At 36.2% G+C, this 13,191-nt stretch overlaps 1 protein-coding gene across 1 annotated transcript in view; it reads right to left on the minus strand.

Annotated features, from left to right (window-relative positions):
• The window catches only part of PTPRD (protein tyrosine phosphatase receptor type D), a gene marked incomplete at its 5' end in the record, with an annotated part of 294,447 nt that overhangs the window by 58,509 nt on the left and 222,747 nt on the right, over positions 1-13,191 (minus strand). The window contains one exon of the mRNA XM_080636500.1: positions 1,924-2,047. Coding sequence (XP_080492626.1) covers positions 1,924-2,047 — 124 coding nt within the window. The remainder of the gene's footprint in view (positions 1-1,923; positions 2,048-13,191) is intronic.

Raw genomic sequence — 13,191 nt, forward strand, 5'->3', positions numbered from 1 at the left:
ACTCAGTCCTTTCCTACAGTACAATGTAGATTTTTTTCCATATTTTTACTACCTATTTATTTAAAGTAGTGTAATGTACTGTGCAATTTGATGCATTTAATTATTTTGATTTTACATTTTTTGTTTTCTGTTTTGCCTCTTAAATTATCTTCCCATTCTCTGCTTATGTTAATTTTCTTTCAGGGAACCAAATTTCACGGGTCATTTACATGAAGGGGAACTTGGAAGAACTTTTTAAGCCCAGATGTCTGACTTACAAATTAACAGATAAATTTATCTGCAATTACACCTTTTCTTCCCCTTCTTTCGTTCCCTACCCCCCCCACTACACAATTCTTTTTCCAAACAAAATTCTGTGAAAATATGGAGTCTTCCGTCAAATGGACTTATTTCTGAGTTAAACATTTTGTTCCAAATAACTTGACATAATAATTCATAACAGCTGCTCAATTGCTGTTCCTGGCTTTTCCTGACCATGTACTTCTCTAGACCAGTGATACAGAAAGGGATATTTTTATTGAATTACATCATATATAACGCGAATTAAAATATAATCTCTTCAGTGTTGAGACAGGTAGTTCTACTCAGTAGCGTCAGATATCTATACAGCTATATTCTTCTACAAGGCAACGTGAAAAATGTAAGTGACGTTACATAAAATCTTGTCAGAACTGCTCTATGAGCCTCAGAGGTGGAACAAACATAAGCTGATAAGCAAATTTTTCAAGGCAATCATTTCTTATCTGTGTTATCAAAGCCTATGGTATGCAGCTGCAATAAATAAGGAAGGATTCAGCCACTGGGATTGCTTTTTTCTTCACCTAGCAGCTAATATTTAAATGCATTCCCCTATAAATACTGTCTAGTATCCAGTTTCTTCAGGTTTGAGTAGCCAAAGATAAGCTGTTCATAACTGTAAATTAAAACACCTTACAGTTTAACTTGTAGGACTGAAATAATTATGACCTTGAGTACAGTTCCCTACACCTTATGCCTCATATGCATGCCCTTTCAAAGTTACTAAAGGCAAATTTTATTTTCATCACCTAAATTTATAATTGGTTATATTCTGGCAATCATTAATATCTGACTGTCAACAAAATCTGTCTTCATCCCAGGAAGTAGGACAACGGTAAGGCAGAACTGCTAAGAAAACAAATCCTCTGAGTGAAAACCAAATGCTTCCCATTGCTTTAGCAATTGATAAAGAGACACAGTCCCCAGGGCTGATCACCTTGGCCAGTTTTCTTAAGTTAAAACTCTAAAACATTCAAGATTTTGGAAAGCTTTTGGAGGAAAAAAAAAAAAAAACATAAAAAAATAAAGATTATTATATTATTATTATATCCCTCTGCCATTCCTTTGACAGTGAAATATTGAGGTTCCAACAATGCATGTGGACATTTGTTTAAACACTGTCATTTAACATTGAGATTTTAGGTGAAAAAAAAAAAAAAAGAAGAAATTTTTATCAGAGGATTCTCAAAATTCTCCTTGAGAACATAAAAACTGAACTGATTTCCCCCTTCCCCCCCCCCCCCCCTCCCCGATTAGGATTTGGCAAATGGAACTGAATACACAGATATATTGATAATGTTATTGATTGACCAAAATCTTAATTCATGCATGGTTACTGCTATATTTGTTTTGTAGAATTAGTATAAGTAAACAGCAGTAATAATTTACTTTAGATAACACATTGGCATATACAGAGAGACCTGATGCATTCAGTGCTATATGTGATCCTGTGTTAATTTTAGTGCATTTTCATAATTTATTACTGAGAATACACATCAGAAAAGGACTGTCATTATAGGAATTTACTGGAAGTAACACTTCTTTATAGTACTATGCAAAGATATTGGAGGTAAAATTATACCAGATTTTAGGATTTAATTAGCTTAAATTCAAAGATCTCCTTACCTTCTATTGCTGAGAGTAGAACACGAGAGTGGTCATACGCAATTACATTCGCATATCTATTCTTTGGTTTGTTTACTTCCAGGTTAGAGTGTTCCCATGTGAACTGTTGACCAGGATCAATGGACTTCAAAAGAGAAAGAGAAGAAAAGCTAGGACTACATGTACTTATAATCATTACAAACCACATGCTCCCATAGTTTATAGAGTCACGGAATCATTAGGGTTGGAAGGGAACCCGGTAGATCATCCAGTCCAACCCCACTGCCAAGGCAGGGCCACCTACAGCACATTACACAGGAATGCATCCAGGTGGGTTTTGAATGTCTTCAGACAGGGAGACTCCACAAAGCCCACCAGGCAGACTGTTCCAGTGCTCGGCCACCCTTAATGTAATACAGTTATTCCTTACTTACAGTTTACTCTGGAAATGATTTTGCTTTTGAAAGAAAACTATGACTTCAGGACACAGTAACATATTAGAATCCATTATATAAAGCATTTTGTATTTATGCATCCAAAATTTCCACCAGGAATTTAAACCATAAGCTTTTCAAATCCAAGGCTTTCCCTTCAGAAAGGCAAGGGTATTCTATCTGTCTTTTTATCTTGTCACTTAGTCTGGGTTCTAGCGTAACAGAGGATGAACAAAAAATGTCAGAAATCTCCAAAACACTGGGATGAAGAGGAATAAATATTTTTGTCTTTCTTTGTTACTAAGCACACATGTTCAAATAATTCAGTGCCCTGTTTACTAAATAAACTCTAAATGTGCCTCAAGAAGTTTTCCAGAAGAAAAATAATATTGTTTCTGTTCTTTCTTTTCTATGCCAGGCCAACACATGATACCAGCGTTGCTCAGGGAATGAACTGCATATCACCCAGGGACAACATAAAGAGACTTCATTTTTATATCCTTGCGTCATAAATAAGAAAGAAATTCAGGCATATTTGAAATTTTAATGATCTCTTATTTATACACACAACTATACAGTCCTAGAAGCACTGTGTATTCCCTGCTTCCTTCATGTTCCAGGATGGAGTTACTGAAGCTTGTCCCACACTCCTTCATCCCTCATCAATAGGAAGATTACAGGCTCTACTGCTTAATTTTACCTCTATGGTTGAGGTATACATACAGCTGTGTAAATATAAAATATGCAACAGATGGTTATCTGCTTACGCTGGCTATAGTAGCACCTGTAGGAAAGGTCATCTCACACTGAGAAGTCACAGTTAATCATGTAATGTTTTACTTTTCCTTTCTGTAATATTACAGTGCTCAAAATTATTCCATCTACACTTATGTACAAGCGTGGTTTGCATCTCCCTGTGCTAGGCTGCTGTAAATTATTAAAAAAACCCCTAATGACACAGATGAATCTAGATGAGCCACTTCACCAACACTACGTTCACTTTCCATGAGTAGACCAGGAAAAAAGCACAAGTGGGAAGCTCCACACTGTCACTACAGCATCAAGCCACCATTTTTACATCACTTATGCTGACTTCTCCCAGCATTAAAACAGCTGCAAGTCCATTTTATGTTAATGGAAATGAAATATGACCTGTAGTCTATTAGAGTAGATATTATCAGACAATGAACATGTGCAAAATTAGTGTTATCTGTTGGGATTTATCCCTCAGCTTAATACTTACTATTTGGCCAGTCAGAAAACTGCTTTGTTCACGTGCATAGAATCATAGAATAGCTAGGATTGGAAAGGACCTTAAAATCATCTAGTTCCAACCCCCCTGCCATGGGCAAGGACACCTCACACTAAACCATGTCACCTAAGGCTCTGTCCAACCTGGACTTGAACACCGCCAGGGATGGAGCATTCACAACTTCTCTGGGCAACCCATTCCAGTGCCTCACCACCCTTACAGTAAAGAACTTCCTTATATCCAATCTAAACTTTCCCTGTTTAAGTTTTAACCTGGTACCCCTTGTCCTGTCACTACAGTTTCTGATGAATAGTCCCTCCCTAGCATCCCTATAATCCCCCTTCAGATACTGGAAGGCTGCTCTGAGGTCTCCACGCAGCCTTCTCTTCTCCAGGCTGAACAGCCTCAACTTTCTCAGCCTATCTTCATACAGGAGGTGCTCCAGTCCCCTGATCATCCTCGTGGCCCTCCTCTGGACTTGTTCCAACAGTTCCATGTCCTTTTTATGTTGAGGACACCAAAACTGCACACAATACTCCAAGTGAGATTTCACAAGAGCAGAGTAGAGGGGCAGGATCACCTCCTTTAAGCTGCTGGTCACGCTTCTTTTGATGCAGCCCAGGATATGCATCTTTATATATCTTACATAGTTTACTTATGTAAGGTTCAGAGCATGACTCTTCTAAAAAAAAAAAAAAAAAAAACAAAACCAAAAACCAAAGAAAAGAAGAAAAATCATTTTACCTGGCTGCTTGACAGAGAGGTCTTAGAATATCCCACCATTTCTGTTTAGGCAACCCAGTCACAGTACCTTATTCTATCTACCATAGACCGAATTAACTTCTATAACAGTTACCAGCTAATTTTCCTGACTTGTTTTCACTGCAGTCCTCCCGAGCTTTGTCTGGCTAAGCTCCCCTGTATAAACTAGCTCAGTTCTGCTGAGCAGAGGAGTGCGATGGTTCAGGTTCTGCTTCACTCTTTGCATGCTGCTGTACTTACAGTAGTCATCGAGGCAGTGTGGCAGCTCCTCCCTCAAGAGGGAATGAAATGAACTTTTTAGAGGAGTGAGGAAGAAATGAACTGCTTGGGAGGCCACAAAAATTTTACTTGTAGTTTGGATATGATTCAATTGAGTTGTATCACTATGTATGTTACTAACAGTTCAGAAGGTGCTCTTGAATGGTTAGCAGGTCTGAATGAATCTGATTTTTTTTTCATTTCCACACAGTTTTTGAACCAAAAATAGATTTGAAAGAACCTAGCCCAGTATTTGGGTTTACAGATCTAGCAATTTGTGAGACAATGCTTAACATATATTAATATGTTAATAGTATTACTATCTTACTATTATTAAGCTAGTAGCTTAACAGACTAGTTATTAAGAGTTTTAAAAAAAGTGTTGATGGCTTTTTTTCAGCCTTGTTGTATTTTGTCTGTATATATAGGAACAACAAGTTATCACCCACTTGGTACTTTGCCACTTGCAAAGCAGACATCACTTCTGTGCTGTATTTAAGTATAAACATAGCAACCTGATCCTTCCAATATTAGGACTTGGTCCTTCTCCAACCAAAACATTACTTTTCCTGACTCAACAGTGACATTCCCATTTATCAATAAAGCAAGAGATAAAATGTTACTCTGTAAAATTTTCATTCCATTTTCTTACAATTTAGCTGCATCATGCTAATGTTTTTCCATCCTCTGAGATACATGGCAGATAGAATTTTGAAGCAGGTGAGTACTGCTTCATTTAAACACAAAAATGTATATTGTTATCTTTACTGCTAAGTGCTATTTATTTCATCTAAGGTGAGGAGAAATAATTTGACCACATTTCCATCAGCACTGGGAAGAGGAGAGTCATATATGGTATATGTAAGACTTGTAAACATACCGCTTTATAAGCTGACCAGTAATTCATCTACATCATATGACTTGAAAGGCAATCAAACTTTCATGATGACTTTTCTCAGCAAGAGAATGGAGGTTAATAAGTTAACTTAGGTCTGTGATGACACAGAATTTTTTCTGAGAGGCATACATGCAGTGCTAGCTAATGAACAGCCTACTGCTCCAGAATGAAGCAACACTGCTCTGCACTGTTCTAGATACATCACTCAAGAATTCAGTTTGCCTGATCTTTTAGGTGTAAACCTAAAGTGCCCAAATATTTTGGAAATTACTTCACAATATACATGTTACATACACTTTCTTTTCACATTAGACAAGAAAACCAAAAAATAAAAGAATAAATTGTCTGCCTAACATGCTGCTAGTTTTTAGTCTGGACTGCAAGACTTGGGCTTTTTCCTATCAAAACCAAACCAAATAAGCAACCAACCAAACAAGAAACCAAAACAACAAAGCCCTACATAAATTATCTATTTGTAATTACAAGTACTTGCAAACATAAAGTTCAATGTGTATTTTTACATATACAGTTGCATTTATAAAATTACTGTCTAAGTATCCTTTCTCAAAATGGGTAAGATTCTCACCTATTGTGAGAAAGAGCTTCAGCTCTATATTATACCTATTTTTAATGTGAATTTATAATTACTAAAGTACATCTAAATCTTAGCTTCAGCTGTTCCATATTATTCTTCTCCTTTTCAGTCCTTACTATTGAGGTGATGTAAAGCTGCCTTTCAATACCAAAGGAAAAAAAAAAAATCAAACAGCAGCTTTCTCTGTCAGTTATCTGTAGAAGTAGATGAGGATATGTTCATAACAGCAGAATACTGCATTCCCCATTCACTTCTTTGTATGATGTATGGCCAGATGGTGTAATTCAGTGATTCATATTTAGGCCCGCCTGCAGAAATAGTTAACATAAATTATGTCAAAACCATGCAAATGGACTGAACTTTAATCTTTCCTGTTTTTCTCATCAATCTGAAGCACTCTGTGGCCTTACTATCTTCCCACAAAGCACTGTTTTGTCAAAAGAAAGTTAATCTATATTTCCTCAGACTTAATAGCCATGCTGGAACAAAGAGTAGAGTGGTATTGGCAGACACATCTCAGAAGTGTGAAAGACCAATAACTCATGAATAACAAGTCTGTACTAACAGTTTTAATGAGTGCTTTAATGGTTTAATGGATGGCACTTTAATAGGATTTCTAGTATATTCATTCTGAAAGCTTGCCTTCAATAAAGCTGTTATTAACAAAGAACTGGATTTCTTCATAGCGTAACTGTGCAGTATGGGTGCTTTGTGCAAAAGAAATAAAGATATCTATAATACTGTTATTACCCACCCATGCTTTGACTAATCTTTCAGCTATTGTGTCCTACATCATTGGCTGCTGAAAAAGTCTGATTTGTTACTGGGAAGAGACTTGAGCAATATTTACTAGTACAGTGCCCCATCCATAAGGCAGTGTTTTGACTATGAATCATGGTAACCAAAATGTGTTTTCAGAAGAATTTCAAACAATCCCCCTTCAATAAACTCTGTACCTTCTCATTGTGAAGCTTTCCTTTAAACTACTTTAACAAGAGGCATATGTTCCCTGCTGTGATCTTGAGTCTTCCAGGAATATAACCTAGCATAGTACCAAGGAAGGGAAGAATATGACAATATGTGACCTTTCTTAACATATGCTTGCCTGTCCTGGAACAGTGCTCTGCTAAGGGTCACTATGCCAGCAAAGTACGAGCCAGCAGGTTTGAGCTTATGTGTGTCACAGGCATCGTGAGTTACTACGTAGATTTTACAAGCCCAGAAGGGGAAGGGAGCGTGTTCATTAAATGATTTCCCAGCACTGTAGGTGCTGTGTTTGGGGCTCAACTTAAATCATCAAAAAGTACTGGGTCCCAGAGAAACCTAACATTAGGTACAGAAAGAAGAATGAAGAAGACAGATTTGACAGGATGTCAATGCAAATAGATTCTGCGCAACAGGAGAAAGTAGTCAGCTATCCATAAGAATGATCAATTTGAACTTCTTTTACCAATGTCAGCGATTGTGAGGAGAATCTCATATCATAGCTGATGCATCTATAATAGGATGCTATTGTATTATGCAAGAAACCAGCTAAAAGAATGAGATTTACATACTGCATTACCAAAACACGAATGTTAGACGCATGAATATTAATACATGACCATGGCAACTTGCCAACTGGAGTTTTCTTATTAAGGCACAGTTTTTTACATCAAACTTTAAAGGCTGCCACCTTCAAGAGGTGGGGACAAACCCATATTATTTGCATAACTATATCTTTGGAACTAAAATATAAGCTCATATACTGGTCCTAAAAAAAGTTAAAAGCTCACAGGTGAGACATTTCCTGTTGACTTTTGAAGGAAAGGGACTCAACTGCTCAAAAGTATCCAGAAAGCTACTAAGGCTTTTGCTAAACCCCTCTCAAGAACAAAGGTGTTTCCTCTACAGTATCAAGCTAATATTCCAATGACCAAATGAGATCCTGTAAAACCTAGTTCCAATGAAATCAAACAAGCTATATATGCATATAACTAAAGCATACTTAAGGAGGAAAAAAAACATTATTTAAAAACATTTTTGAAGGACAGTCTCTATTACATAAAAGCTTTAGAAAACCTAAGTTTTAAAGAATCAGTCTTGTTGGTTTATATTTCTTCGCCTTCAGTCTTAAATGTAATCTGTTTATTCCCTATCAGCAATTAAAATCCTTTGTCCATGATATCATAACAAGCTGTGGTGGAAATAATACTGAGTAGGAAACAGAGGATTACATTCAGCTTCAGGTAGGAAATAAATAATAACACTTGAGTAATGAAAAATCTTGCTTAGTTTAAATATTTTGTGATTAAAGCATCCTATTGGTTTTTGTTTTGTTTTGTTTAATATAGTACATGAAATACAGCAGCTCTTAAACAGGAAATTTTGTAACTGTCTCATGTAGGACACTGGTGTTGCTTTAAATTTTCAAGGTATTTTTAAAGCACTGTAAACATTTTCTTTTTAGCAAACGAGTAAAGGACTGAAATTATTCACTGATTCCTCCATTGTCCCCCATAACTTCCCTAAAAATATTACAAACGAATCTTTCTAAAAAGCACCCATAAAACTCAGTTTTACCTATAATGACCTACATAGTCTGTCCTTGAATAATTTTTCTTGTGATAAGAAGTGGAAAACTTTTCCCTTCTTAGGCATGTCATGGTTTTCAGTTGGGCAAAATAAAACTAACATTTTTTACAGTGTTTGACTATTTAAACTGTCTTTGTGGAATACCTTGGCAAAATAGCATTAGATATCAGACCTAAACCTAGCATTCAATTATGTCAACCGAGCTTTCTTTTATCTGAATATTCTTTTAATTATATAAGCATAAATGAATGCTGTTAGCCCAAGGAAGCATTCACAGCACAAAGGAAAAAGATAATACACTAATATAAATCCTGACCATGCCACTTCAGATTCCCGCATTTTGTCTCTAAAATTCTCTATCATAACTGTCCTGCTGCCTCTGATACTGCCCTGGGTGCAACTAAGCACCAAACAACCTAGGTGAATGCAACAGCATACGTGTTATTAATAAGAAGACAAACAGCTTTTCATCCTTCACTGAATACATTAATTGTTTCTCAATAAATGGAGCACATCCTATGAACATAAAGCTACAGAATACCCATAAATGATGTCTGTACTATTAGAAAAAGGAAGCTATTGTAAAGATAAAGAGTAGAAAACAAATTTTTGCTGAGAAGAAATTGATTTTTGCTTATGAGTCACTATTGTCTGTAATGATATGGCATTTAAGTGCAGCTGTTTCTTGGGTGCAGATTCATTCAGTAGGTTATCTGTTCTTTATGGACTTTTAAAGTGGTTTATATCAATAGTAAGTTTTATATGTGCTTCTACTATATAAAAATTATTGTATTTTAGTGTCCAGTGTTTATCTTATAACAGCTTGAGATACAAAAACCACAAATGTACTATATTTGTTAAATTGTATTCTCATCACAAATTCTACCCACTGATACTGAAAAGCTACAATAATACTTGTACAGCAGTATGGCACAGAGTCAAAATGCATCCTCATTTTTTCCAATATTCAGTGTTCAAGCAAAACACTGGCTGTAATTTACCAAAAGAAGCCTAATGAGGAAAAGCATTAAAATTGCATATAACTTCTCATAATATTAGTTAACTAGTGCACATACACACACACATACAGAGTAAATCATACAGTAGGATATAGACGCTGGTAATGTGATTTTTGTGTTGCAGTGACAGGTTCTCACACAAAAATGGTATGAATCTGAATCTACTTCCTTAAGGGTATAAAGCTATTACTACAGATCTCAGATAATAAATGTGAAAATATCTTAAACAAGATCCAGGAATCTGCTTTGGAGGAATATGATTTCTGTTCTATGTCATAGGAGGAAATGACCTTATAAATACATCCCACGTATTGCATGGAGTTGGCAGAACATTACTGTTCTGTTTCAGTCTATTTCCATAGCCACTTTTTATTGTTAATTCTGAAGCCTGAGTTAAGAAGGAAAGATAACATACAGGTCAATTTCTTATGAATATGGTTTTCTGTTTAGCAGCCATCAAGTCCATATGGAGCCTTAGATTAGACAAAAATCCCACTGAAACTGATAAATTCAGCAAAAGCTTCATAATAATCTGTTGCAATCAAGAACTTTGTCTTAAATTAGGCAATACAAAACAACTACGTGACAGAAAGGATATGTCAGCATGTTAAAAAGGTAAACCAACATATTGGTGAGGCTTGAGGATTGCAAGATTGCAAGCTAATAATAATTAATGAAGGATTATGAAAATTTTTTTGTGAAATAACTAGAAACTAACTTTATTGAAAAGAGGACATAGCATCTTGCAGTAGTCATAACCTTTAAGGCTTGGCCCCTGTTCTGCCATGAAGTCTGATACTCAAGCTAAAGTTGTCACAGAGATGTCTCCACTGCTCCCATGATAATCCCCTGCAAAAACTGCAGTAGGAGAAGCCCTGAAGAAGACAATATAGACCTACAATACTTTCTGAAGACTTACAGATGTAGGAGGAACACCAATCGACAACATTGAAGCTTAGAAGATATTACACAGCTGGAAGACAATCTACACTGGAGAATACACCTCTTTTACTGCATCACAGCAATGAAGGAGTTGTATAGTTTAGGTGTTTTTTTTTTTCCTTTTTCCTGAGAATACAGTTTATACTATGTATATTGTTACTTACTTTTTTGCAATACCTACTCTCCCAATTTGCCTTATTATGCTAGGCATCCCTTTCAGAAACAGAGTGCAAATGGATGCAGTTTGGATTTACTATTTCTTTAATGGAAATTTCAGATTCTTTCTCAACTAAATTTCACAAAGCACAAAAAAAGAAACATAGTCTTAGTAATAACAACAATAATAAAAAAAACCCCAAAACACATACACAGAAAAACCTGTTAGGGAACCTTTATGCTAGAAAAATGGAGAACAGTGGGCTGAGTTTGGGATTATCTGAAGGAAGTAATCCTGTCTTCTCTCATGGTCCAGGTCTACCAAGATGTTTTCCTTCATCTTCTTTAAGAAGATGCAAGAAAGTTAGGGGAACTGGCACCATTAGAAAATGATGCCAGAGGGTATAAATCAAGAGAGGGGACAGCACGTAGATTTGCATTTTCTTCTTTTGGAAGTACTGAAGAGATGGGGAGGTTTCTGTCTGTCTGAAGAGAAAGCAAGACAGGCAAGGAAGTGATACTCTTCCAAAAAGAGAAAAACAAACTTGTATGCAATTTTGATCAGAAATTCTGATCAAAAGGCAGTGGATGGAACAGGATCAAGGATGGAACAGGCACAAGTATTCAAATACTTCTGAAGAGCTTGAAAAGGTTCCATGTAATATGAAAAGATGTGTTTTGAGTTGTGAAACAAGTAATTCTTTTCAAGTGGTAACTAATGTAGGATGTGCTAAAAAATAAATTTCTATTGAAATGCAGCTAACCTCCTGAAAGAAATTCTACAGGTTGGAAGAGAAGTCAGCTTTCATCAAGAAACTGTGCAAATATATATATTTTATTTTATGGTAACAGTTGCTGTATACTATCCATTTATTTTTGAAGAATTTCATCCATACAATGTAAGAAATTCTATAAAGAGTAAAATACAATAATTGAATGTGAAGAGGAAAGGACATTATATATTGAAAAAATAATCAGTGGTAACTGAGGAAGAGGGTTTGTTTCTCCAAATGGGAATTAACTAGAGGACTTTACTATCAATAAAGGTCTGTGGTTTCCTGCTGCATGCTACATCTTTAACTCTTGAAGATGAAAAATATCTCTTTTCCCTTCTATGTCCACAGTTCAAATGTTATCTGAAGTGATAGTAGTTCAACTGTAACCATCTGTACTCACCTGTCTCTCAGAATCAAACAGTTGCTTTTAAGGAACATTAGTGAGGACTGCTCCTGAAAGAGAAGGTCCCAATCCCTGACCATAAATGACCCCACCAACTCACTTGTGCTGGCACTAGTGCTCATGCAGAAATGTGGTGAGCTAGTTCAGGGAACTGATCCAACTGAAAACAGCAAAGAAAAATAAAACAATTAGTTTTCAGCTGAATCTATTTCCTGAGATAATCCTTGAACAGCTGCACATGTGCTAGTGCCAGGACTGGCACAAGAGAGACAACAGGAATGCACAGCCAAGACAGGGAGATGACTTACAGTGATCATCAAACTGCAGCCTTAGTCCACTGCCTAGGCTAGACCATGAAATCAAATAGCAATGCTTTTCACTAATTCTGTTTCAAAATGGATGAACCTTGCACTAGATGGAAATGAAGTCTCATCTCCGAAGCTGGAATTTCAAAGAGAAATGTTGACTACCACTGGGAAAAGCAATGTGAATGAAGCTTCATGTTGACCTACAGTTGCCCACATCGTTATATAAAAACAAAAACCCCGAAAAACATGAAAGCTGTTATTTTTAGGCAGACTGGTAAACAAGTCTGGAGGGACTGATACCTACAATTTAACAACAATGTATCTTCAAAATGTGGGCTATAAATGGTTAAGATTATGTTCTCAAGATGATTTTAATGTTAAATAAGGCAGTATATACTACCAAAACTTTAAGATAATTGCAGTGTAAGAAGAACCATGCCGTTTCCACATTCTCTAAAAAAATGTGCTTTTACTCCACCATTCCAACGAAGTCTTTGGAAGTTTTAAGCAACGACTAGTGGCACAGCAGACTATAAAGAAAATACTGTCAGTGATCCCTCTGGGATCTATTAATCCTTGGGTCACTGACATGACCACCCATAGGTACCCTAAATAAACATTTTTTTTCTGACGGTTCAGTGTATGCTTTACCTACAAATTTTTGACATAGATAATATGGGCATTGAAAAAACAACTATAATTTACTGTGTTTAATGGATGACTATCTAAGTCTCTTTAGCCACATTACTGACATAAGAGGCTGTACCTCTTATGGCTCCACAGTACCAATACCCATCCGTGGAGGTATAGTCCATGGATTACTGCAGACAAAGTGGATGACTACTCTCTTCCAATTAAATTCTGCCACCCCTCTGTAGGCATTCACAGATGTGGTATTACTGACAGAAAGAA

Source organism: Psittacula echo (assembly GCF_963264785.1).
Source record: "Psittacula echo genome assembly, chromosome: Z".
Lineage (NCBI taxonomy): Eukaryota > Metazoa > Chordata > Aves > Psittaciformes > Psittacidae > Psittacula > Psittacula echo.